The 25,671-nt window shown below is 41.9% G+C and overlaps 1 protein-coding gene across 2 annotated transcripts; it reads left to right on the top strand.

Annotated features, from left to right (window-relative positions):
* Positions 1–16: 16 nt before the first annotated feature.
* Positions 17–24,181, top strand: Ecd (ecdysoneless cell cycle regulator). Of its 2 annotated transcripts, none has more exons than XM_038310556.2 (14): positions 17–348; positions 1,594–1,799; positions 5,270–5,387; positions 5,788–5,875; positions 5,986–6,164; positions 7,455–7,647; positions 8,212–8,340; positions 10,712–10,840; positions 11,401–11,486; positions 15,293–15,399; positions 15,482–15,668; positions 17,694–17,761; positions 20,773–20,981; positions 23,913–24,181. In XM_038310556.2, the coding sequence occupies exons 2-14, from the start codon at positions 1,595–1,597 to the stop codon at positions 24,138–24,140; spliced, it is 1,926 nt and encodes a 641-aa protein (XP_038166484.1). In that variant the 5' UTR covers positions 17–348; position 1,594; the 3' UTR covers positions 24,141–24,181. The 2 variants fall into 2 exon arrangements, with proteins under 2 accessions (XP_038166484.1, XP_038166483.1); XM_038310555.2 differs by having other exon boundaries at positions 23,910–24,181.
* The last annotated feature ends 1,490 nt before the right edge of the window (positions 24,182–25,671 follow it).

Genomic DNA, 25,671 nt, shown 5'->3' with positions numbered 1-25,671 from the left:
AAGAGCGGAAGTGACGGACTAATACAGCATGGTGCGGAAACTGGCTCCGATGCGCATTAGTGGCCACATAGACTCACCTCTTCCAAGTTTCCAGCAGCGGGTCAGGGCCCAAGCGGAGGGGACCCAGCGTGGGCTGGACTTGAGCGATTGATGGTATCTTCTGACCAAGTGTCCTAGCGGAAAAGGCGGCCAAGGAAAGGTGCCAGAGCAGAGGCCCTCAGGGCCTCTAATCGTAAAAGGAATTGCTTAGCCTTTGTCGGGTAGAAGATGGGAGTCTAGTTTGATCAAAGAGTTCTAGAAGACCTTGCCAAGCTTGTGCTCTTCGGTTGCTTCATTCTGTGCGCTCAGGTTTGTCATTTGTGTTGTGATCCTTAACCCGAATGATCTCAGGTTCAATTCTGACCCTGTAAATGCTGCATGAGGACTCCTGCTTGGGTTAGTAGCGAGGATGGGTAGAATTTTTCCTCGACCCTCCGGGTTGAAAGGCAGCATAATTCTAATTTACCGTGGTGAGCGGGTAGTTGCATAGAAGATGCAGGTTCAAAGAATCAGATCGCAAACCGGGCAGTGGTGGCGACCGCCTTTAATCCCAGCAGAGGCAAGCGGATCTCTGTCGAGGCCAGCCTCGTCTACAAGAGCTAGTTTCAGGACAGGCTCCAAAGCTACAGAGAAACCCTGTCTTGAAAAACAAAACAAACAAAAAACCCCAAACAACAACAAACAAACAAACAAACAAATCGCTGCATCAGGCGGACAGTGGAACCATGGCAAATTATTTTGGGACGAAATGGTAGCACACAAATGTTTGTAGTTTTAAAACTTCTATAGACTTAAATTTTGTAAAGCAAGAGACTTGCTCCTCCCGCCCCCAGGGCAGGGTTTCTCTGTAACAGCCCTAGCTGCCTAGCTCCACCTGCTTCTGCCTCCCTAGTGCTGGGATTAAAGGTGTATGCCAACACCGCCCGGCTTGATAACGTAGTTTTGAAGTAATGAGGTGTTTTAGTGATGGGTTAATACTTCTGCTCCACAATTAACGAGAAGACTCAAGAAAGAAAGTGCCCAAAGTACGCAATAGAAGCACAGATGAAAGTTTTGAGAGAAAATAGTGGATAGTAATATAATACTTTTAAACTGTTACACATACTGCTAATTTAAGGGCAAAACATTTCATTTGTTAGTGAGACAGGGCCTTGCTATGCTATCCTTGAACTCCTGGACCCTAGTGATTCTCTTACCTCAGGCTCTCAGCTGAGACATTAGGCACACCCATTGCATTTAGCTATTTTTAATTTTCATTCTTACATACTTATTTGGTAATTGGGAAGTGCATTGTTGGGTCTCCATTCACTCTATAATGTCAAGGTTTCCAGTTAACATAATTTAACTATAAGGAACATGTTTTTTACCTATTAATGGCATTCAGAGATTATAAGTCAAGTGGTGTCTGATGAATACCAAAACCGTGAAGATGGTAGGTAGGTGCATATCAAAGTTTTGGGAAATAGTGCAGTCACATAGAAGCATTTGGGGAATGCTGTTATTTATCCTTCTATGTGGCTTATATCACTGAAACTTTGAATGTCATTTTTAAAGAATGGAGGCCAATATGAAGCTTGCAGTGGTAGAAGATGCTGTGGAGTACTGTCTGTTCCTGAAGCCAGATGAAGCAAGAGACACAGAAGAACTCAAAGAGATTCTTCAGAAGTACATTGAAAGAATAATGACCCAGTTTGCACCTATACTGGTGCCTTATATCTGGCAGAATCAGCCTTTCAATCTCAAATATAAACCTGCCAAAGGTAAAGTAATCCTTCCATTTAGTGTTGTCAAAGAGGTTTACACTTACAACTTTTAAAATCAGTGATGTTTGCCCATATCCATGCAAACCCCTAAATTTAAATATATATCATATAGATGAGAATATGTGGGGATTGTGGCTGTTGTTGTGAACTTTAGTTATGATGCCGTACTGCACAGGTCCAGGTTTACTGTTGCTTCACTCATGGTTCCCTTTTCTACTCAGTGCTTGACGTTCATTGTTAATGTGGTACGTTGCATTGATTGAATTCTTAAATTTTTATTTATTTTATGTGCATGGGTGTTTGCCTGCACGTATGTCTGTGCACTGTGTTCATGCAGTGCCCGCAGGTCAGAGGAGGACATCAGATCCTCCACTGATACAGAGGATTGTAAGCCACCATGTGGATGCTATTAATTGCACCCAGGTCCTCTGGAAGAGCAGCCAGTGCTCTTAACCACTGAGCCATCTCTCCAGCCGCCTTATTGATTGATTTTTGTATTATGAACCATCTTTGTAGTCTAAGAATAAATCCCACTGAATAGTATTATAACCTTTTCAATGTGTTGTTGAATTTTATTAGTAAGCTTTTCATTGTTGTGACAAAAATACCTGAGAAAAATCAGCTTAAGACTTAGTTTATGGTTTCAGATTCCTGGCTCTGCTGTGTAACTCAGCTTGGCCTCAAACTCTTGATCCTCGTGCCTCAGCCTCCCCAGTGCTAGGATTACAAGTGTGTCACTGTGCTCAGCTGTTAGAGGTTTTTGATTACTGATTCAATATTCTTTTCTAGTTATAGGTCTGATAATATTTTCTACTTCTTCATGATTGAGTCAAGACCTTAGTTAGGAGTTTATCCTTTTCCTATAGGTTTCCCAGTTTCTTGATGTGAGGCATTCATAGATTTCCTGATAATCTTTTATTTTCTATAGAAAGAGTATAACATTCCTGCTTTCATATCTGATTGTAGGATCTCCTCTTATTTAATCTTGTTATTGGTCTGTTAATTTTGTTGCCTTCTCCCCCATTAAAACAAAACAAAACAAAAATCCCTGTTTGTTTCATTTATCTCTGTTGTAATTGTTGTTTCTCCTGCTAGATTTATGCATTGCTTTTTGTTTTTCTGTTTTCTTTAAGTATAAAGTTAGAGTGCTGGTTTGAGATTTTACATAACTGTAAACTTACTGTCACTATTTTTGCTAAATTTTATAAATTTTCATATGTAGTATTTTCATTTTCATTTGTTCTGACTTTTGGTTGTTTAAGAGTGTGATGTTTAGCTTCTGTATACTTTTTTTTTTTTTTTTCCAAGACAGGGTTTCTCTGTAGCTTTGGAGCCCGGCCAAGAACTAGCTCTTGTAGACCAGGCTGACCTTGAACTCACAAAGATTCTCCCGAGTGCTAGAATTAAAGGCATACACCATCACCGCACGGCCTAGCTTCTGTATACTTACAGATGTTACATTTGTTTGAAATGTTCTACAATTCCAAAAGCAGAATCCTTATATCCCCATGATACTCCTTATCTTCTATGGGTCTGTGCCTTTTCTGGAAAGCCCAGCTCTGGTCATTCTGTAGCCGCCATTCCTCCAGACAACACAGTTTTTTTTTGTTGTTGTTGTTGTTGTTTTATTTTGAGACAGTGTTTCTCTGTAGCTTTGGAGCCTATCCTGGAACTAGCTCTTGTAGTACAGGCTGACCTCCAACTCACAGAGATCCGCCTGGCTCTGCCTCTCGAGTGCTGGGATTAAAGGGGTGTGCCACCACCGCCCGGCAACAACACAGTTTTATACTCACACAACCTTTCGTTTGCTTTCAAAGACAACCGGTTTGGTTGGCTGATCCTTGTTTTATACCCAAGCTCCTAAGAAATTCACATTTCATATCTTTTTCAGAATTGCAACTCCAGCTCCCAAATAATTCTTTTGTTTATTGATATTTATTGAGCTCTACATTTTCCTCTGCTTCCTTCCCTGCCTTTTCCCTCCTCGCTTCAATCCTCCCCCAAGGTCCCCATGCTCCCAATTTACTCAGGAGATCTTGTCTTTTTCTACTTTCTACTTCCCATGTAGATTAGATCTATGTAAATCTCTCTTAGTGTCCTCATTGTTGTCTAAATCCTATGGGATTGTGGTTTGTAAGCTAGTTTTCTTTGTTTTATGTTTAAAAACCACCTATGAGTGAGTACATATGATAATGTCTTTCTGTGTCTGAGTTACCTCACTCAAAATAATGTTTCTATCTCCATCCGTTTTCCTGCAAAATTCAAGCTGTCGTTATTTTTTTCCTGCTGTGTAGTACTCCATTGTGTAAATGTACCACATTTTCCTTACCCATTCTTCAGTCAAGGAGCATTTAGGTTGTTTCCAGGTTCTGGTTATGACAAACAAAGCTGCTATGAACATAGTTGAGCACATGTCCTTGTGGCACGATTGAGCATCCTTTGGATATATACCCAAAAGTGGTATTACTGGCTCTTGAGGAAGGTTGTTTCCTAATTTTCTGAGAAATCACCACACTGACATCCAAAGGGGTCATTCCCTTTCATTCCCACCAGCAATGCAGAAGTGTTCACTTTTGCCCACAACCTCTCCAGCATAAGTTGTCATCAGTGTTTTTGATCTTGGCCATTTTTTCAGGTGTAAGATGGAATCTCAGAGTTGTTTTGATTTGCATTCTCTGATGACTAAGGATGTTGAACATTTCCTTAAGTGTCTTTCAGCCATTTTAAATTCCTCTGTTAAGAGGTCTCTGTTTAGGTCTGTACTCCATTTTTATATTGGATTATGTGATCTTTTGGTGTCCAATTTCTTGAGTTTTTTGTATATTTTGGAGATCAGACCTCTGTCTGATGTGGGGTTAGTAAAGATCTTTTCCCATTCTGTAGGCTGTCGTTTTGTCTTGTTGATCATGTCCTTTGCTTTACAGAGGCTTTTTAGTTTCAGGAGGTCCCATTTATTAATTGTTTCTCTCAGTGTCTGTGCTGCTGGAGTTCTATTTAGGAAGTGGTTCCCTGTGCTGATGTGTTCAAGTGTACTTCTCACTTTCTCTTCTATAAGGTTCAGTGTGGCTGGCTTTATGTTGAGATCTTTGATTCATTTGGACTTGAGTTTTGTGCGTGGTGATAGATTTGGGTCTATTTTCATTCTTCTACATGTTGATATCCAGTTATGCCAACACCACTTGTTAAATGTGCTTTCTTTTTTCCATTTGATATTTGTTGCTTCTTTATCAAATATCAGATGTGTGGATTGATATCCAGGTCTTCTATTAGGTTCCATTGGTCCTCCTGTCTGTTCTTATGCCAATACCAGGCTGTTTTCAGTACTGTAGTTCTGTTTGAAGTCTGGGATTGTGATGCCCCAAATAATTCTTGGAAGGCAGTCAGTGGTTAGTTATTGAATACTTATGTCTAGTTCCTTGTAGTGTCACACATGCCTGGATTGTGATCACTTCTCTCTTGTTTATTAGGAGGTGTTCCTGCCCATATGTATGGCATGACAAAGTTTGGAGATAACATTGAGGATGAATGGTTTATTGTTTATGTAATAAAGGAGATTACAAAGGCATTTCCAGAGTTAGTAGCAAGGTAATGTAATTATTTTAATTGTTCTAAACGAATTCTCATTTTAAAGCTTAAGTGATTATATTTTTGTTCATTTATTAATTTTTGTCTGAAGTCTGGTAGAACACACACACACATTTTAAAGACAATCTCATTGTATAGTCCTGGATGGTCTGGAACTTGATTTGTAGATCAGACTGACCTTGAATTTACAGAGATCCACCTGTCATTGCCCTGTGCGTGCTGGGATTAAAGGTGTGCACCACCTTAACTGCTGAGCCATTTCCCAGTCCTACTTGACTGTATTTTAAAATGACCATCTGTACATAGTACACTCAAGTGTTTTCTGAGGAGAAGGGAAAATGTATTGGATCATAGCTGGTTTACGCTCTGTGAATGTGAAAAGGGTCTTTTCTCTCATTAGGATCGAAGACAACGATGGTGAATTCTTGTTAATAGAAGCTGCTGATTTTCTCCCTAAGTGGTTGGATCCTGATAATAGTGCCAATAGGGTAAGTACACCCAGGCTAGAACAAGAGGTGAATTCATGCCCTGGTATTTCCTGGGTCCCTAGAGCTTCCCAGGGCCCACGAAGAAGAGACTAAGACATACCATTTTGCAGGTGTTTTATCATCATGGGGAGCTGTGCATTATTCCTGTGCCGAGGAAATCTGGAAGAATACCCTGGCTACCCACTACACCCCCAACAATCCAGCAGGCTTTGAGTATTATCTCAGCACACCCAGAAGCTGTTTTAGCTTCAGAATCTGTACGAGCTGCTGTGGACAGGCGCATCAGAGGGTAAGAAAGAGATATTGTTAGCTGAGGAACATTTGGTTCAGGGCAACACAGGTTTTTATTTGCATACAGAATGCCTTCCACCTAGATTAATACTCATCTGCATTTTATTGATGGCACCATTCATGAAACTGACAGTTAAATTTATGGGATTTAAATTCAGAAATCACATTGATTGGTTGATTGACTGAGATAGGGTCTTGTTATGTTACCCAGGCTGGCTTTGGACTCCAAGGCTCAAGCTAACCTCTTCCCTCAACCTTCTGAGTAGCTGTGATTTCAGGTGTGTATCACTGTGCCTGACTTAGGTGTAGTTTTACTTCCCATTCTAAGTATCTTTTTAGCTGGGCGGCAGTGGTGGCGCACGCCTTTAATCCAGCACTCAGGAGGCAGAGGCAACTGGAGATCTGTGAGTTTGAGGCCAGTCTGGTCTACAGAGTGAGTTCCAGGACAGTCAGGACTTCACAGAGAAACCCTGTCTCAAACCCTACCTCCAAAGTATCTTTTCTTATTTGGGTGTCTTATCAAAGTGTTATCTATAAAAATTTGATATCAGGGCTAGAATGATGGCTTCATGGTTAAACACACCAGCTGCTCTTCCTGAAGACCTGAATTCAATTCCCAGCACCCATATGGCCACTCATACAGTCTGTAACTCTGTCCCAGGGAATTCAATATCCTCTTCTGGCTTCTGTGGCCAGGCATGTATATAGTGCACAAACATACATATAGGCAAAACATTCATACACATAAAATAATAAATTTTTAAAAATAAAGTAAGAATTGAAATTTTTGTGATTCTAGAGCTTCTGTAAGGTCCTTTGACCTATGTGGAACCCTTTAAGCTTCATTTTGAAGAGAAGACAAGTTCCAATAGCACTTTTCAGCATATTCTCTCTCTCTCTCTTTGAATCAGGGTTGCTCTGTGTAACTACCCTGGCTGTCCTGAAACTCACTCTGTAGACCAGGCTGGCCTTGAACTCACAGAGATCTGTTTCCCAAGCACTGGGATTAAAGGCATTTGCCACCACTGCCTGACTCTCAACAATATTGTCTTAATGATACTAAAATTCTTTTTAAGCTGGGCATGCTAGCTAACACCTTTAGTCCTAGCACTCTGGGGCAGAGGCAGGAAGCCTCTCTGTGAGTTCCAGGTCAGCTAGGAGTACCCAGTGAGACCCTGAAAAAAAAACCCACAATATTTACATTAAATAATTACAATAATTTACAATTATTACGAAATTTACAATAATTACAAAAATTACAATAAAAACATTATGCTACCTGCCACAGGTACCCAGAAAAAATCGAAGCTTCCCTTCATCGGGCACACTGCTTCCTTCCAGCTGGCATCGTGGCCGTGCTCAAACAACGACCCAGACTGCTGTCTGCTGCAGTCCAGGCTTTCTATCTACGCGACCCAATTGACTTGAGAGCCTGTCGCACATTCAAGATGTTTTTGCCTGAAACACGAATAATGGCATCTGTGAGATATATCTTTCTTGGTCATTTGGTCTTTCTTATCATTTTAATATGTCTTTTAGATAATCAATGCACATCTGTCTTTCTTTTTTTAACCCGTGTGTGTGCGCGCGCGTGCGTGCGTGCGTGCGTGCGTGCGTGCGTGCGTGTGTGTGTGTGTGTGTGTGTGTGTTAAGAAACTCCTCATTTTGTGGCTTAATACTACCTACTTTTGATCATATTCTTTCTACTTCTGTAATCACTTCCTTCTTACCAATAAAACATTTCATCTCTGAAGAATTATTATTTTCTACTCCTAAATTGCTGTAGTATAATTAGTGATAATTTCAGTAGTGGCAAATGAAAAGTGGGCAATAGTGTGAATTTACAGTGTGTGAATGTTTATCTTGCTAGCTGCTTCTGAAAACACAGGAAGTGAACGGGCCACACCTCCTCTGACTGCACCTGTGTCTATAAACATGGAGTGCACGAATGGACCAACCGTTATGTCTGTTATTCTAACTTTAGAAATGGTATTCAAAACTCAATTTCAGGAAAAGACTCACACATTTTGTATCCCAATGCCCAGGTCACTTTTACTAAATGTCTCTACGCACAGCTGGTACAACAGAAGTTTGTGCCAGACCGGCGGAGTGGATATGGGCTGCCACCTCCATCACATCCCCAGTACCGAGCCCATGAATTGGGCATGAAGTTGGTAAGCTGAGTGAGAAAACTACCTAACTTATTTCCCCTCCCTCCCTCCCTTCTCTCCTTCCCTTCCTTTCTTTCTCTAATATGAATGGGCTGGAGAAATATAGAGGGCCCAAGTTTGATTGCCAGCACCTATAGCTGATGACTCACAGCAGCCTGTAATTACAGAACCAGTGGTTCCCAGGCTTCAGGCGTCTGTGAGTACCTGCATTCACATGTGCATGCCCATCTACACACATACACATAAATAAATAATTAACTAACCGAATAAAGAATTAAACAATACATTATTTTAAAAAAGACTACACAAAGAAAGACACTCTTGAACATTAAACATCAGTGATAGAGATATAAATTGATTCAATCCCTATAGGCAAAAATTTCCTGCTATTCATCAACATTTAAATTACACACAGCATAGGAACTCTAGAAAGTCCTGAGTATGTGAGAAGATAGTTAAATTCATCAATTCAAATCAGAGCATCAAGTGATTTATTCAGTAAATAGTGATCCAACAGCTGTGAAACCATCTGAGAAAGTCAGTTCCTTCACACTTAGAGCAAAATGAATTCCTCTTGGATTAAATAATTAAATGTAAAAATTGAAACTATTAAATTAAAAACTATAGAAAATTATCTGACTGGGAAAGGCCTTTTAAAGTGTGGCTTGCAACCAATATTGCTTTTATTGCAAACAATAAAAGATTGATAATTTGACTGGGCGGTGGTGGCACATGTCTTTTTCCCAGCACTCGGGAGGCAGGGGCAGGAGGATCTCTGTGAGTTTGAGGCCAGCCTGGTCTACAAGAGCTGGTTCCAGGACAGACTCCAAAGCTACAGAGAGACTCTGTCTTGAAAAATCCAAAAAAAAAAAAAAAAAAAAAAGAAAGATTGATAATTTGATTATGTAAGATTTCCAGCCAAGCACTGTATACATCTGTGGTTTCATTTAGAGTCTAGGAGCCAGAATGCAGCCTGGATGACAGATAGCAAAACTGTCTCAAACAACAATGCAATAGTAAATGGATGAAGTTCTGCATGGAAAAGAAAAATGTCATATGCTCAGAAGATATCAGAAAACCCAGAGAAGGAATATTAAGTGTTCCTATAGAAAAGAATACTAACTGATTAGTTTTAAATATTCAGAAGCTGAACAGATACTTTGCAGAGAAGGAAGTACAAATGAATTTTAATTTAAAAATAAAAAAAATGTTGACCTCTGTTCTTAAGAATTAATATCATTTAAAGCTACAAAAATAGCTTTACTACTAGATTGGCAAGTATAAAAATGTATGAGAACATATACTGAGTTGGTAAGAATTTCTAAAGGAAAAATATACTCTAACGTGTTGGTAGGAATAGAAATCGAGCTGGGTGTGATGGTGCTCTTGGGAGGCAGAGGCGGGCCTTTGAGTTCCAGGATGGCCATGCTCCAGAGCGAGACTGAGGCGGTCCCTGTGACAGTCTGCACTGCCCACCAACACTGCAGATGCACTGGACGTGCTGCTTATCATCTTCGCTTCTGGAAGTGCATTTTCCAGGTGCAGACACCACACAGACAATTTAGAAAACACCTAGGTGCATTGACTAGGTCAATTACGGCACATCCGTGAAGCGAAGTAGACCAACTGTGTGCCAATAGGAAGTTCTCTCCATGCAGTAGAACGTGCGGCTGTTGGGTGGAGGAGGAGGAGGAAGAGGAGGAGAAGGATGGCACTAGGGTCAGCTTGAGTGCACACATTACTTCTGAAGGGAGATGCTGGGCGTTGGTAATGTTTGGATTACTGTGCCATAATACTGTAATTTTTAACCAAAGGATCATAAATCAAAATCATTATTTCTTTCCTTTGTCTGAGAATATGCTCAACTTACTTTCACATTTTTGTTACATTTTCATTTACTTATTTTGTGTGTATGGCAGGGTTGGGGAGCCTGCCATGGTACACAGTGGGGGTCAGAGGATAACTTTTGGGAGTTGGTTCTCTTTTTTTACTGTGTGAACACAAGGCAAGCACCTTTATCCACGGAGTCATCTTGCAGCTCAGAAACAAATTCTACTTTTCATAAAGTTTAAAAAGTGTTCTAAGTGAAGCTGGGTGGTGGACACCTTGATCCCAGCACTCGGGAGGAGAGGCAGGCGGGTCTCTGAGCTTGAGGCCAGCCTGCTCTAGATATTAAATTCCAGGACAGCCAGGGCTACATAGTGAGTCCCTGTCTGAAAAAACCACAAAAACAAAAAGTGTTCTAAGTATTCACATCCCATTGTGTCCGGTTATCTAGTTCTTGATTTGGGCTAAATGGAAAGAAATTAATTTAAGATGATAGAAAAAGAAAATACAAGAATAACATAACAAAAATTCTGTCTGTCTCATGTAGGCTCATGGATTTGAGATTTTGTGCTCCAAATGTAGCCCACATTTTTCTGACTCCAGGAAATCCCTTGTGACTGCTTCACCCCTCTGGGCCAGCTTCCTCGAAAGTCTGAAGAGGAATGATTACTTTAAGGTGGGACTTGTGGTGCTTGTTTCTTCTTGTGAGTGTGTGTGCATGTGTGTGTGAGCATGCGTGTGTATGCATGTGTGTGTTGTTGGTGTTCTCACTCGTGGGGGCAGAGGTGGGTGGAAGGCGTGTTCTCACTGAACCTGGAGCTTCCAGTAGCAGGTGTGGACATGTGAGAATGGCCATGAAGAGAGTTGAAAGGGAACATGCCTGTCCATCACTGTTGCCATTGTCACTGGAGGCCTTACCAGACAGGCGTATGATCAGATGCATTAAATATACATACGAAAAATGTCAAAATCATACCCATTATCATACATAATTAGCATATGGTAATGAAACACTAAAAATCAATGCATTTTGAGGTCATGTGTGGTGGCACACGTATGTAATCCCAGCTCACCAGAGGCTCAGACAGGAGATTCTAAGTTCAAAGCCTTTTTTTTGTAGCTATTTAAGGCCAGCTGAGCTACTTACAAGACCTAGTTTCAAAATCATAATTGTGCTGGGAATGGAGCCTCATATTGTATAAGCGCTGCTCTAATGGCCAGTATTGTGTTCCCAAGGGACTGATGGAAGGTTCTGCGGAGTACCAGGAAAGACTAGAAATGGCGAAGAATTACTTCCAGCTCTCCATACACCGGCCAGAAAGGTGAGTTATAGCTAGGACCCACCACAGAGGAAGGAAGACTGCTGAGTGGATAGTTCTTTTTACTAGTCTATTTTATAAAAGTATCATGACTATGTGTATGTAATGTGTGTATGGCTATAGACACAAACTTGCCACTGGGGATCAAACTCAGATCATCAGGTTCCTTTGGGCATCTTGCCTGCCATAAGTAAGATTTTTGTTGTTGCTATGAAAATAACATAGATACTCTAGTGTAAGTGCAGAGTGATGTGAGAGGAAAATATTTATACCAAAGTTGACCACTATTATTTTGATTTATTGGTTTCTAGACATTGTTACCATTTGTATCTATATTGTAGATATTTTTATTTCCGTACATAATTTTACTTGTTCATTTTACTTTGAGTACAATTCTTTTTTAAGAAATTACTATTTTTATGTATATGAGTGTTTTGCTAGTACATTTGTGCACCACATGCATGCCTGGTTCCCTAAGGAAGCCAGAAGATGGTGTTAGATCCCCTGGAGCTGGGTTACAGACAGTTGAGAACAGTTATAGCCAGGTGGGTGCTGGGAACTGAATCCAGTTCCTCTGGAAGAACCAGTGCTCTTAAGCTCTGAGCCACCTCTCCAGTCCCCTGCAGTTCTTTATAACACAATATTTAAGGAAATGGCTGTGCCATAAGGCACACAACTATGTTTGTTACTGAGAAAAATATACAAGCTGCTTAAACATCTAATGTTTTAAGCAAGTGTGGTGGTTCATGGGTGTAATCCTAGAACCCAGGAGGCTGAAGCAGGAGGATCACTGTGGCATGAATAATAAAAGCCCAGAGACAGATATTGGGGTTCAACCTGAAGGTCAGAAAAGCAAAGCAGCCAAGCCTTAAAGAGCTCTTACCTCTATGAAATCTTGAGACTGAAAGAGAGCGAGTTCCTGTCTCATCCGCTTTATATTCCTCTCTAGTTCTGGGATTAAAGGCGTGCACCACCACCACCCTACCTCTGTGGCTAAATAGTGTGGTTTCTGGGATTAAAGGTGTGTATAACCACTGCCTGGCCTGTATGGCTGACTAGTGTGGCTGCTTTGCGTTCTTGTCTTCAGGGAAGCCTTACTTATTAAAACAAAAGTGGTATAGCACTATAGATCACTATGAGTAGGAGGCCAGCTGGGCCTATAAAGAGAGACCTTGACTCAAGAAGCAAAATAACCAGAGTTTGAAAGTTTCAGGAGAGACTCCCATTTCTCAAACTAGTTGGTTTTCAACAGTTTCCTTTTGATATGCTTTGGTTTGGTCTTTTGATATTTGAATCAGTGTCTCAGTGTGTAGCCCAGCCGGTCTCTTATTTTTATTCCACTTGCCTCCTCCTCACAAGTTCTGGAACTGGGAACTTGAGCCACCATGACTGGCCTTTTAAACTATTATAAACTAAACTCCTGTCTCCCTCCAGACCTATTCTTGAATCCCAAGGCTTAGACACCTTCTTTCATTTATTTAGTCTTCCTTCATTTATGTCTGTGAGTATTTTGCCTGAATGTGTTTTGTGTACCATGTTTGTTCCTGATGCCTTCAGGGGTCAGCAGAGGGCATCAGATCTCTGGAACTGGAGAGCCCAGTGATTGAGTGTCATGTGAGTGCTGGGGAGCCAATGCTCTGCAGGAGCTAAGTGCTCCCAGCCACTGAGCAGTCTCTCCAGTCCTTAGACATCTTTGTTTGTTTTAAAGATTTTTATGTATTTATTATGTATAGTGTTTGCCTGCACACTAGAAGAGGGCATCAGATCTCACTACATACAGATGGTTGTGAGCCACCATGTGGTTGCTGGGAATTGAACTCAGGACCTCTGGAAGAGCTGTCAATGCTCTTAACCTCTGGGCCATTCCTCCAGCCCCATCCTTAGAGCTGTTTAAAACAGTAACATGACGTTTTTGTCTTTGTGTTGAGGCAGGGTCTTTTGTAGCCTAGGCTGGCCTTGAGTCTGTTGTGTAGCAGAGGTTGAACGTGAACTTCTGATCTTCTATCTCTTCCTCCCAAGGCAAGTGCTGCCCTGCCAGCCAGTGTCATAATCTTTTTTTTTTTTTTTTTTTTGACACAGGGTTTCTCTGTATAGTTTTGGAGCCTGTCCTGGAACTAGTTCTTGGAAACTAGGCTTGCCTCATACTCAGAGATCCGCCTGCCTCTGCCTTCCGAGTTCTGGGATTAAAGGCGTGCGCCACCACCGCCAGCCAGTGTCATAATCTTTTATTAGCACCACTAGCATCCTCGTTGTCTTTGGTCCAGTCTCTAGCTTCTGTTGATTACCCATGCCCTGCACCCGTCTTCCTTGCTGTCCCTCTACACCATTATTTCTTCAACTGTGTCTATACCCAAACTTGGTTCCCAACCTCTAATAACTTTTTCACTTCAACCATTAGAGCCAGGAAAATATACCTCTGATCTTGCTAATCTCCCATTTCTTAAACTTTGGAGATTGCAACAGTGAAAATGTGCCGTAAGTATCCATCCAAAGAGATAAATGAATTGCCGTTATTTTTTTTTCAGATTTTTTTTTAAGTAACAGAGAAAATTGTGCATGTGTTTCATGTATAATGTGGTCTTTTTTTTTTTTTTTTTTTTTTTTTTTTTTTTGGTTTTTCGAGACAGGGTTTCTCTGTGGCTTTAGAGCCGGTCCTGGAACTAGCTCTTGTAGACCAGGCTGGTCTCGAACTCACAGAGATCCGCCTGCCTCTGCCTCCCGAGTGCTGGGATTAAAGGCGTGCGCCTCCACCGCCCGGCAATGTGGTCATTTTTTTTTTATTTCGTTTTTGTTTTTCGAGTCAGGATTTCTCTGTGTAGCCTTGTCTGTCCTGGTACTTGGTCTGTGTTGACCAGGCTGGCATCAACCTCACAGAGATCCGCCTGCCTCTGCCTCCTGAGTGCTGGGATTGCCAAGGTGTGCGCCACCACTGCCTGACTCAATGTGGTGTTTTAAAATGTATATCCACTGCAGAATGGTCAGATCTAAGTAAAGTGTGTATTGCCTCACATACACTTGATGATGCACTAACACCGCACTGTCAGTGCGAGTGACACAGCACACTTGTGGAGCTTAACGACAGCTTGCAGGAGTCGGATTTCTCCTTCCACCGTGCAGGTCCTTTACCCACTGACCCATGTTTCAGGTCCTATCTCTTCTTAAAAAAAATAAACAAAAAAACATAGCTGGGCAGTGGTGGCGCACACCTTTAATCCCAGCACTCGGGAGGAAGAGGCAGGCGGATCTCTGAGTTTGAGGCCAGCCTGGTCTATAAGAGCTAGTTCCAGGACAGGCTCCAAAGCTTCAGAGAAACCCTGTCTTCAAAAACCAAAACCAAAATCCAAAATCTTGTCCACACCCTAATAAAGGTAATTAATTACCATCTTCCATGTTTCTTTAGCATTTGCTGTTCTAAAATGACTGGTTTTTGCCATTTTTTTAAAAAAATCACTTTTAGGGTTTTGTTTGTTGGTTGATTCTCAGTATCTTTTTTTAGTCCATGCCTGCCTCAACCTTCGGCATAGCTGAGACTGCTTTTGAAGTCCTAACCCTCCTGCCTCCACCTTTAAGTGCTGGGATTACAGATGTACCTGCCACACCCACCTGTGTTTTGCCATTTATTATTTTTTTCTTGCCCAGTCATGTTTGCATAACATGGGGTAGGGATAATTTATTACTTATGTGATTTTTCAAAGTACTCATCTGTTTACTAAATTTGCTTCATCTAAATAGTTGAGATGGTTCCGTCAGTGTAGAGAGTAAGTCATGTCACCATCATAAAGAATGCTCATGGCTCTCATTGTTTATAGCTCACTTGCTATGAGTCCTGGTGAGGAAATCTTAACCGTGTTGCAGACACTACCGTTTGATGTTGAGGAGCTCAGAAAAGAAGGAACTGATCTTCCTCCTGAGGATGGTGAGTGATGGGCCAGGAGCAGGCAGGAAGCTAAGAAAGGAGGGCCTGTCCTGTGTCATGGCCCACCTGCTTTCTTTTTCAGATGATCAGTGGTTAGTCCTCTCACCAGACCAGCTGGACCGGCTGCTGCAAGATGCTGCAGGCAGAGAAGAATCACAGCCCATTTCCCAGAAGGAGGAGGAGCAGAACTATGACGTAGTGCAGGTCTCAGACAGCGTGAAGGCCTTCATCTCCAAAGTCTCAACCCACAAAGGGGCAGAGCTGCCAAGGTAGCTATACTAAAGCAGAAAGTCAAAAAGGGGAGATGTAGTGGCATTTCAACTGTATTTTAATAAAGACTGCCTGAAGATCTGAGAGTAAACCAGTCCCACTGGTCAGCCTTACAGACCAGATTATGGTAATGCACAGCTTTAATCCCAGGAGCCATAATGACATGCACCTTTAATCCCCATAGCCACACTAGTTGCCATAGAAACTGGGTGGAGCATGCCTTTAATGATGGTGGTGCACACCTTTAATCCCAGCCCTAGAAAGGAATATAAGATGGGGGGTGGTTTGGGGCAGGGGAGACAGCTCTCAGACACAGTCTCATTGTGAGATTCCTGGAGGCAGGATCGCCATTTCAGACTGAGGTCAAGGTAAGAGCCAGCGCCTGGCTGCTTTGCTATTCAGATCTTCAGGTTGAACCCCAATTTCTGACCCTGAGTTTTTATTAATTGTGCTTCAAGAAAGTATCATTTCCACTTTGGTTTTTCTCTGTTTTGTTTTGTTCGAGTCTTCCTGTGTTGCCCTGGTCTCGAATTCCTGAGCTTAAGCTATCTCTGTGTCAGCCTTCTGGGCAGATGTGACTAGCCACATGCCACCACACTTGGCATTGTTTTCATGTTGCTTTTCCTCTCTCTCCCTTCTTTTTTCTTGTATGTGTGTAACTGTTGTTTTATTTTCGAGCAAGTTTCTGTCCTGCTTTGCTTACTCTTTTGGTGCATATGGTGCATAGAGTGCGCCCTCTTTAGCTGAGGTCATAAGCAGCCTTTTACTTCCCGAAGCCGGAGCACTCGTGGCTTTCACAGTCACCACGCAGAGCGCAGCACCTTCACTTTACTCGTGGTTTGTTGGTTTGGTTTTTGAGATGGGTCTCTCTACAGAGCCCTGCCTGCCCTGGAACTCAGCATATAGATCAGGCTGGTCTTGAATTATAGCTGTGTGCCTGCCTCTGCCCCCAGAGTGTTAAAGATGTGAGCTCCCATGCCCGGCTTCTATAGACTCTTATTCAGAACCCGTAGACTCTATCGCTTGTAGCTCTCAACAGGCTCAAGCTTCTGATCTCTTACCTCACAAACAGACTGAAATCTTGAAACTCAGAGAGAGGGCTTAAAGGAACTCATCATAGGCAGAAAGACTCACAGAACTGTGAAGCTGTTTGTGGCAAGTAACTAAGGAAAAGTAGGTAAAATTGTTACCTGAACAGCAAATATCTCTTTTCTTTTTGGTTGAAATAGGATTGATCCAGAAGCTGTGCACACCATTGAATCAGAGGTTGTATACACTCTGTCCCAGAGGCCGTGTATGCCATTGGCACAGAGGTTGTATACACTATTGGCCCAGAGGCCGTGCACACCACTGTCCCAGGGGCTGTGCACACCACTGTCCCAGAGGCTTTGCACATCATTGGCCCAGAGGCTGTGCACGCCATTGTCCCAGAGGCTGTGCACACCATTGGCCCAGGGACTGTGCACGCTAAGAAGTGCACCTTGCTGAGCTTCTAACCCCAGGCTAATGAAACCTTGTGAGTGTTACTATTCCTGAACTGTAAGAAAAGATACGGTTCACGCACATTATTTGTTGTTAAGAGGGAAAGAGTAAGGGAAAAGTGCAATTTGTTAAGCTTTGATTTTTGTTACTGCTGTTTTCTTGCCTTAAATTCACATGAAATCACGATCATCTTGACTACACCTCCCATGTGCTGGGGCTAAAGACATAAACTTGGTGTCCTGTAAGAATAAGCGTTAAAGTGAACTCAGATAAATCATGCTCTTTACTCCCCACGTGGCATATGCTTAAATGTAAGATAACAAGGTGTAATTTTTGCTTTTCTGCGACCAGATTTTTGTATTTCTGTTGCCACTCAAACAAGCACAAGGATTTTTTTCTTATTGATTTAAACTACGATTACTCTAGGTGTTTCTTTCTTGGATATTTCTGGTAGTTTCTCTAAGTGTAGCACCATCTGAGAACATGTCTCAGAGAACTGTGATCAGGATAAATTACATGGCCTTTTCCCTTTTATCTTTCAGAGACCCTTCTGAAGCTCCAATCACTTTTGATGCAGATTCTTTTCTTAATTATTTTGATAAGATTTTAGGTAAGTTACAGTGTGGTGTTTACTTTTATTTTGAAACTGTGAAGAGGTATCACTGCTGTTAGAGTACTGGGACATTAGGTCATTTATGAGTCAAAATACTACTTTCTTTTGATGGTTTTGAGTTGCTTTTAACCATAAATTACTGCCTTGTTGAATCACTTTATAGAGGCGACCTGTTAGTGCTTGACTTGCTAGCTGCTGAGTGCACAAACATTTTATGTTTTAAAAGGATTTTAATTGGCTTCCATATTTTTTTTTTCTTTTCTTTCACACTGACTATTTTAGAAATCAATAAGAAAATAAGAGACGACACAGAGGCCTGGGGAGATGGCTCAGTCAATAAAGTGTTTGCTGCATAGGAGTGTGAGGACCTGAGTTCAGATCGCTGCGCTAACTTAAAAAGCTAGGCACAGATGTTTCTGTGCCTCTAAGAAACACAGGGACGGAAATAGATAGGCAGATCCCTGAGCTTGCTGGGAGCTCCAGATTCAGTGGAGAGACTGTGTCAAAGTACAACGTGAAGAGTGGTAGGAGACACATGCATGCACATTGGCACATGCTTGTGTGCACATGCACACAACAAATCCCAGGGTTGAACAGGCTGTGCACTGAAGAGTAACCAGTTCATCTTTGAAAATAGTTAACTCTTCCTAGGAAGCAAGCAAATGTAAAATAAAAGCATGATTTTTTTTCTTACCTTATTGAAAAAATTAATCAGCTATTTTAAAGGGTTGGAGAAATGAACACCACCTCTGTGGGGAGAAGTAAGTCTAAGGACATTTTGAGAATCTAGGAATCCCATTATTTTTGACTTAGCAATTTCACTTCAGGGATTTATTCTGTGAACGTGATAAACAGTCACTGATGGTCATTTCAGTGCTTTTTTTTTTTTGTAGCAACAAAATTATAATGACCAAGAGAAAAATGGGTAAATAAAGCACTGTATTATGAATTTGCACAAGCATAATAAAGTATGATGTCATCTGCGTAGTTTGTAAGAAGGCCCACAAGACACAGTATGTAGAAAAGCAGACGGCACTTCACCGTGAGCACATCTGGGTTAAGAAGGAAACCCTGGGGTGGCTTGTTGGTCTTTTAGGGGACTGGAATTTGGTTCTCAGCACCCATGTCAGGCAGCTCACAACCTCCAGCTCTATGGGATCTGATGCCCTCTTCTGGCCCATGGGCATATGTCTGTACACACACAAATGAAAGAAATGTCTGTCTTTGCATGTGCCTGTGCACAGACCTGTGTTTATTACATCTGACATCTGGACTCCATCCAGCTGTTCAGAGATGTCTCAGAGAGTAGCTGAATGCTGACATCATGTCATTTTCTAATTTTAAATTTAAAAAATGTACCTGTAATTTAAAGATTTATTTTAGATGTATTTTGCTTATGAATGTATGTGTATCGTGTGTGTGCCTGGCTCCTGAGGAGGCCATAGAGGGGGTTGGGTATCCTGGAACTAGAGTTCCAGATGGTTGTGAGCTGCCTGGTGGATGCTGAGAGTCAAAGTCAGATTCTCAGCAACACAACAGGAGCTCTTAACCTCTGAGCCACCTTCCCAGCTCCCATATTTTTAATCTGTATTTTTTACGGTGCTGGAGATCAAACTCAGGGCCTCAGACATGGTAGGCATGTTCTCTACCACTAAGCTCAGTTTTTAAATACTTCCAACTCAGTTTTTATTTTATTTTTTAAGATTTATTTATTATGTATAGTGTTCTGCATGTATGTCTGCCTGCAGTCCAGAAGAGGACACCAGATCTTATTATGGAAATTGAACTCAGGACCTCTGGAAGAGTAGCCAGTGCTCTTAACTGCTGAGCCATTTCCCCAGCACCCCCAACCCAGTTTTTAAACAGAAAAATTATTATTATTATTATTATTATTATTATTATTATTATTATTAGTGTGTGTGCATTATGTGAGTGGGGTGGTGTATGTATAACAGCACATGGTGTCAAGGTCAGGCAGAGGATAACTGTGGAATAGTTTTCTCCTTCCTTAAGGGATCTAACTCAGATCACCAGGTCACACAGCAAATACCTGTCCTTGAGAACCATCTCAACAGCCCAATGTTTCAAGACAGGGTTTCTCTGTGTCACAGCCTTGACTGTCCTGAACTCACTCTGTTAGACCAGGCAGGCCTCCAACTCACAGAGACCCACCTGCCTCTGTCTCCCCGAGTGCTGGGATTAAAGGTGTGCACCACCAATGTCTGGCTTTATCTTTTTTAAAAAATACTTTCAATTAATCAAATTTACTTTTAAAAACGAGTGGAATCTTTTGGCTCAGGCTTTTCATGGTTCTATAAATGTCTCCCTGAATCATCATTTTTTGGAAAGGATTTTTACAAAGTAGTTGGGTTAACTCATTTGGCCCTTGTGGAACATTCCAATCCTTTGAGAGATGTAACCTTATTTATTTATTTGTTTGTTTGTTTGTTGTTTGTTTGTTTTTTATTTATATGCATTGGTATTTTGCGAGGGTGTCAGATCCCCAAGAGGTAAAGTTATAGGCAGCTGTAAGCTGCCATGTGGGTGCTGGGAATTGAACCCAGGTCCTCTGGAAGAACCATCAGTGCTCTTAACCACTGAGCCATCTCTCCAGTCCCCAGAGATATAACCTTGCTCAAAAAGTTTTACCAAGTTGCCGGGCAGTGGTGGCGCACGCCTTTAATCCCAGCACTTGGGAGGCGGAGGCAGGTGGATCTCTGTGAGTTTGAGGCCAGCCTGGTTTACAAGAGCTAGCTCCAGGACAGGCTCCAAAGCTACAGAGAGCCGGGCGGTGGTGGCGCACGCCTTTAATCCCAGCACTTGGGAGGCAGAGGCAGGCGGATCTCTGTGAGTTCGAGACCAGCCTGGTCTACAAGAGCTAGTTCCAGGACAGGCTCCAAAGCCACAGAGAAACCCTGTCTCGAAAAACCAAAAAAAAAAAAAAAAAAAAAAAAGCTACAGAGAAACCCTGTCTTTCTATGGTTCTTTCTGTGTCTTGGTCAATGTAGGAACAAACCCTCAAGAGTCAGACCCTGATGATCCAGATGAAGATGACTTTGGATGTTTAGACAGTGATGATGACGACTTGGACTTTGAAACTGAGGACTCCGAGTCCCTGAAAGGAGCTCTTGGCAGTCTCAAGTCCTACATGGCTCAGATGGACCAGGAGCTGGCGCACACCAGCATGGGCAAAAGCTTCAGTACCCGGAAGCAAGAAGTGAGTGTTTTTAACCTCTCCTTTTCCACGTGTAGGAGACTGACAGTCATATTTCATCCGAGTTTTCCTTTCTTTTCTTTTGATTTGTGAGGTTTGAAATAAATAAGTGCTGATTGATTTTAAGAATTGACCCTAAGGGACTGGGGTACATGCAGTCCATCACTAAGCTATATTCTCAACCCCAAGAATGCTAGTTTTCCCCTAACTTGAAGCTTATAATCTGCCTTTTCCTTTTAGTGGTGAGGGCTCAAGTAAAGGCTTTGTGCTGTCGGTGCCTGCGCTACCACTGAACTGCCACCTCTTTCAGAGTCTCAGGCTTAAGGGACCTTCCCTTCTCAGCCTCTTTTGTAGCTATGAATTATAGGCACATGCCATTGTGCCTGGCCCCTATAATCTTTCATTTTATACCAATGTGCAAGGACCAATGAGTTAACCCAACTACTTTGTAAAAGTCCTACGCTATGTAAGCGCTGAGGTGAGAAGAGAGCATTGAGCCTCTTAGAGCAGTCACGGTTTACGGGTGTTTGCAGGACACCTGGCTTTCTACTTGGGTGTTGTCACTGTAACTCACCGTCACGATGGCACAGAGGTGCTCTGAGCTGCTGGACCATCTGTCCAGCCCCCAGAGTTAAATTCTTTATGCTATGATTTTTTTTTCAGGATTTAAAGTAAAGAATCATTATGTACTCAAATTAGCATGTGGTTATTACTACTACTGCCATTTTTTTCTTTTCCTTTTCCTTCGTGTGTGGTGCTTGGAAGGTGTATGGAGTGAGTAGATTCGTGAGATAGAGCCTCACTTTGTAGTCCAAGCTGACCTCAAAGTTGAGCTGGAATTACAGGAATGGGCAACTGGGTCTAGCAATGCGTAGATTTTTTTTTTTTAAGAGAGAAGAGGGGCTGGAGTATTGAGTCAGTAGGTAAAGGTGCCTCTTCTTAAGCCTGACAGCCTAGTTTCAATCCACACTGTAGGAGAGAACCAACTCCCCAAAATTGACCTCTGACTTCAGAGCACCTATACACATATCAAACACACACACACACACACAGACACAGACACACACACAAAGAATCAACCTTTAAAAAATGTAACGGGAACCGGGTGGTGGTGGCTCATTCCTTTAATCCTGGGAGGCAGAGACAGGTGGATCTCTGAGTTCAAGGCTAGCCTGGTCTATAGAGCAAGTTCCAGGACAGTCAAGGCTACACAGAGAAACCCTGTCTCAAAAAACAAAAACAAACAAAAATGTAAAGAAAGCTAAGAGGAGCTTAACTAAGAAAAAAAAAAACTTCAATCTTGTTTCCTGTCTTCTTAGTTTAGATTCAAATTTAGAATTCTTCTCCCATTCTCATAGTCATCTCTGTTTTTGACCACACTGTTTAGCCAGCAAGAGGCATTATAGGAAGAGCACAGATATTAGAGCATTGTGAATCAGGGTTTGAAATATTGTTTGGCTATCTACTGTGCATTGTCTAACTAGCCAGTAACCCTCGTGTCCTAGAATTAGCATGAAATAACAGTAAAGCCATGGGAGCTCATGGTTAATGTGAGCTCTGTGCTTTAATCATCTAAACCACATTTAAAACTGTAATTGCTTTCACCCTAATAGAAATTATTTGTTAGATTTAATTGTAAATAAATATTGCACAGGATCTTGTTATAATAAGGACCTTTTTTTGTTGGTATGTTTATTTTTGTTTTTTTGAGATAGGGTTTCACTGTTTAGCTCTGGCTGTCCTGGAACTCCCTGTGGACCAGGCTGGCCTTGAAGTCACAGAGATCCACTTAGAGACACCACCACACCGGGCACTAATGGCCTTTATTAAGCCAAATGGACAAAGAGCTGAAATTTTCTGTTTGGGAAGTCCTGAGACATTCAGACTGTTAAGTTAGTGGACCACAGTTTGAGTGACAAAGACATAAAGGTCTATAGGTCAAGATGCAATTTTTCAAATCTTTTCTTCCAGCCTGTGAAATAGGAGACCCAGGTAGCAAACTGGATGCTCTGTAGTTAGACGCCACTTAAAAGATTGTGGTCAAGAAACAAAAAGGAAATTTAACTTTTTTCATTTGGAGGAACATTTAGATTTTTGTCTTTTATTAATGTATTAATATTAATGCAGGTTATGAGTGTAACTATTCATGCTAGCTATCTCTTTTGGATTATTTCAAAGCAGGGGCAGGTGTTTTTGTTCACTTTGTAGGAATGCTATGGAACAATCCTTTTCTACACTATGAATGTGTATTACTCTCATTGGTTAATAAAAAGCTGACAGGCCAATAGCTGGAAGTTAGGCGGGGAAGCCAAGCTGAGAATGATGGGAAGGAGCAGAGTCAGCTGCCTGGGAAGCAAGACATGCTAGAGGGCAGGTGAAGCCACAGCCACATAGCCATACACAGATTAATAGAAATGGGTTAGTTTAAATGTAAGAGTGAGCCAGTAACAAGCCCGAGCTATCAGCTGGTCAATTATAATTCATATTCAGCCTCTGAGTCAGTTATATGGGTCTGGACAGTCAGGACAGGAACTGTCCGTTACATAGAAACTCTTTTGAGACAGAAATGTGTCACATTCTTTAGAACTAAGCTTCTTTTGTTTTAAGACAAGATCTCTAGTCCAGATTCTCCTTGAACTCCCTGTGTAGCTGAGGATGATCTTGAATTTCTGATCCTCTGGCTTCTACCTCTCAAGTGCTGGGATTACAGGCATGTGCCATCTCAACACCTGATGGAACCAGGTGTTAATATATGCATCAAATCACATTATTAGAGCTCATTTTCACTTTATGTTACCAAGGATTGGAAATTTCATTTTTAATTTGGAATTCATGTATATATATTATTGCTAAGCTATTCCATCTTCTGTAACTGACATCCAACCTAAGGGTTAATATCTCATGTTGTTCTCTCTCTCTTCTTCTCTCTAGAAGGACCTTTCATCCCAGATTGCAAATAACAATTCAGATGAGGAAGACTCAGGTGCAGGAGACTGCATTGAACCAGTGGATGTAGACCTGAACCTGGTTTCAAATATACTGGAATCCTACAGTTCCCAAGCTGGCCTGGCAGGACCTGCTTCCAACCTGTTACACAGCATGGGTGTGCGACTCCCTGACAATGCTGATCACAACCCCCAAGGAAAGCCAGTGAAGAGTTAGCCTGCACATCAGCTGAATAAATAATAAATCCTCACTGACTAGACCGTGAGTCAAGTGTGCTATTTCGAGTCGGCTAGAAATGTCTGCCTTAGCTGGGTGGTGATGGCGCACGCCTTTAATCCCAGCATTCCGGAAGCTGAGGCTGGTGGATCTCTGCAAGTTTGAGGCCAGCCTGGTGTACAGAGCAAGTTCCAGGAAGGCTCCAAAGCTACACAGAGAAACCCTGTCTCAAACAAACAAAAACAATAAAACCTTGCAGGTTCCAGAGCCCCAGTACCACTTCTCCACAAGTCCTGTGGCCTCATGAGCTTGTTTTGTTTGCTTAAAATTTCCCAAGACATGGTCTCCCTTGTAGCTTAGTAAAGCATGATGCGCCCTCGATGTGACTCTGGATATTTGGTTTCTCTCTTAGGTATGTTCCTCCTCAGTCAGGATTCTAATTTAGCAGAATCCCATTTCATTCACTTTTTAATGAGATATAAAGTGCTAAAGTTTAAAATGTTCATTCTGTGACATTTTGCACATGTTCCTAATTCAAGATAACTTATTTTTTAACTAACTAATTAAAAGCAGCCTACAGACTGGGTGTCACTGAGCATTGTGTAGCTGGTATAGTGCCTAGCTTCTGTTTAGCTCGCATTGCCTCCTTCGTCCCCTCTCCCACTCACAGGGCCTCGTTTGTCCCTCCATTGCCCTCATCCCCCTCCCCATCAGTTCCCTTCTGTTTTCATGTCACATTTACGTTTCTTAGTTTACTGAGGCAATCTCACGTAGCCAGGGCGGCCTCACATTGTCTATGTACCCGAGACTTGTTTGCACACATGAAAGGAGGTTTTCCATTTGAGAATTAATGTCCATTTTGTTGACAATCCCTTGAGCCTTCTGTTTCTTTTGTTGTTTGTTTGTTTTTGAGCCTTCTGTTTCTTTGGCCTAAGTGCTAGAATTAAAAGTGTGGCCTGTCACACCCAACTTTCCTTTAGTCTTGCTGTACACAATTGCTATATATTGTCTGGAGAAGGCCTAATGCTGGGGGCTGGAGAAATGGCTCAGTGACTTAGAGCACTCACTCTTCCTGCAGAGGACCCACATCCTCAGCGTTCACAACCACCTATAACTCCAGTTCCAGGATGTTTTGATGCCCTCTTCTGGCCTCTGTGGGCACTGCATGCATGTGGTATACATATATACATACATAAAGACAAAACATACACATAAAATATAAATAATAAATCAATTAGCTGGGCCGAGGTGGCGCATGCCTTTAATTCCAGCACTCGGGGGCAGAGGTAGGTGGATTTCAGTGAATTCAAGACTAGCCTGGTCGATACAGCGAGTTCCAGGACAGCCAGGGCTGTATAGAGAAACCCTGTCTCAACCCCTCCCCCCCCAAAAAAAACCCCAAAAAACAAACCCACAAAACAAAAAACCCAAAACATACATATAAATTAATATAAATAAATTAAAATATAAATTTATATATTAATAAATATCAGGCTGGGTGGAGAGCCCTATCAATGAAATGCTTGCTGCA

Source organism: Arvicola amphibius, chromosome 13 (assembly GCF_903992535.2).
Source record: "Arvicola amphibius chromosome 13, mArvAmp1.2, whole genome shotgun sequence".
In the NCBI taxonomy this organism is placed as follows: Eukaryota; Metazoa; Chordata; class Mammalia; order Rodentia; family Cricetidae; genus Arvicola; species Arvicola amphibius.
The sequence above is the reverse complement of the archived record's forward strand: the minus strand, read 5'-3'. Positions and strand labels throughout refer to the sequence as shown.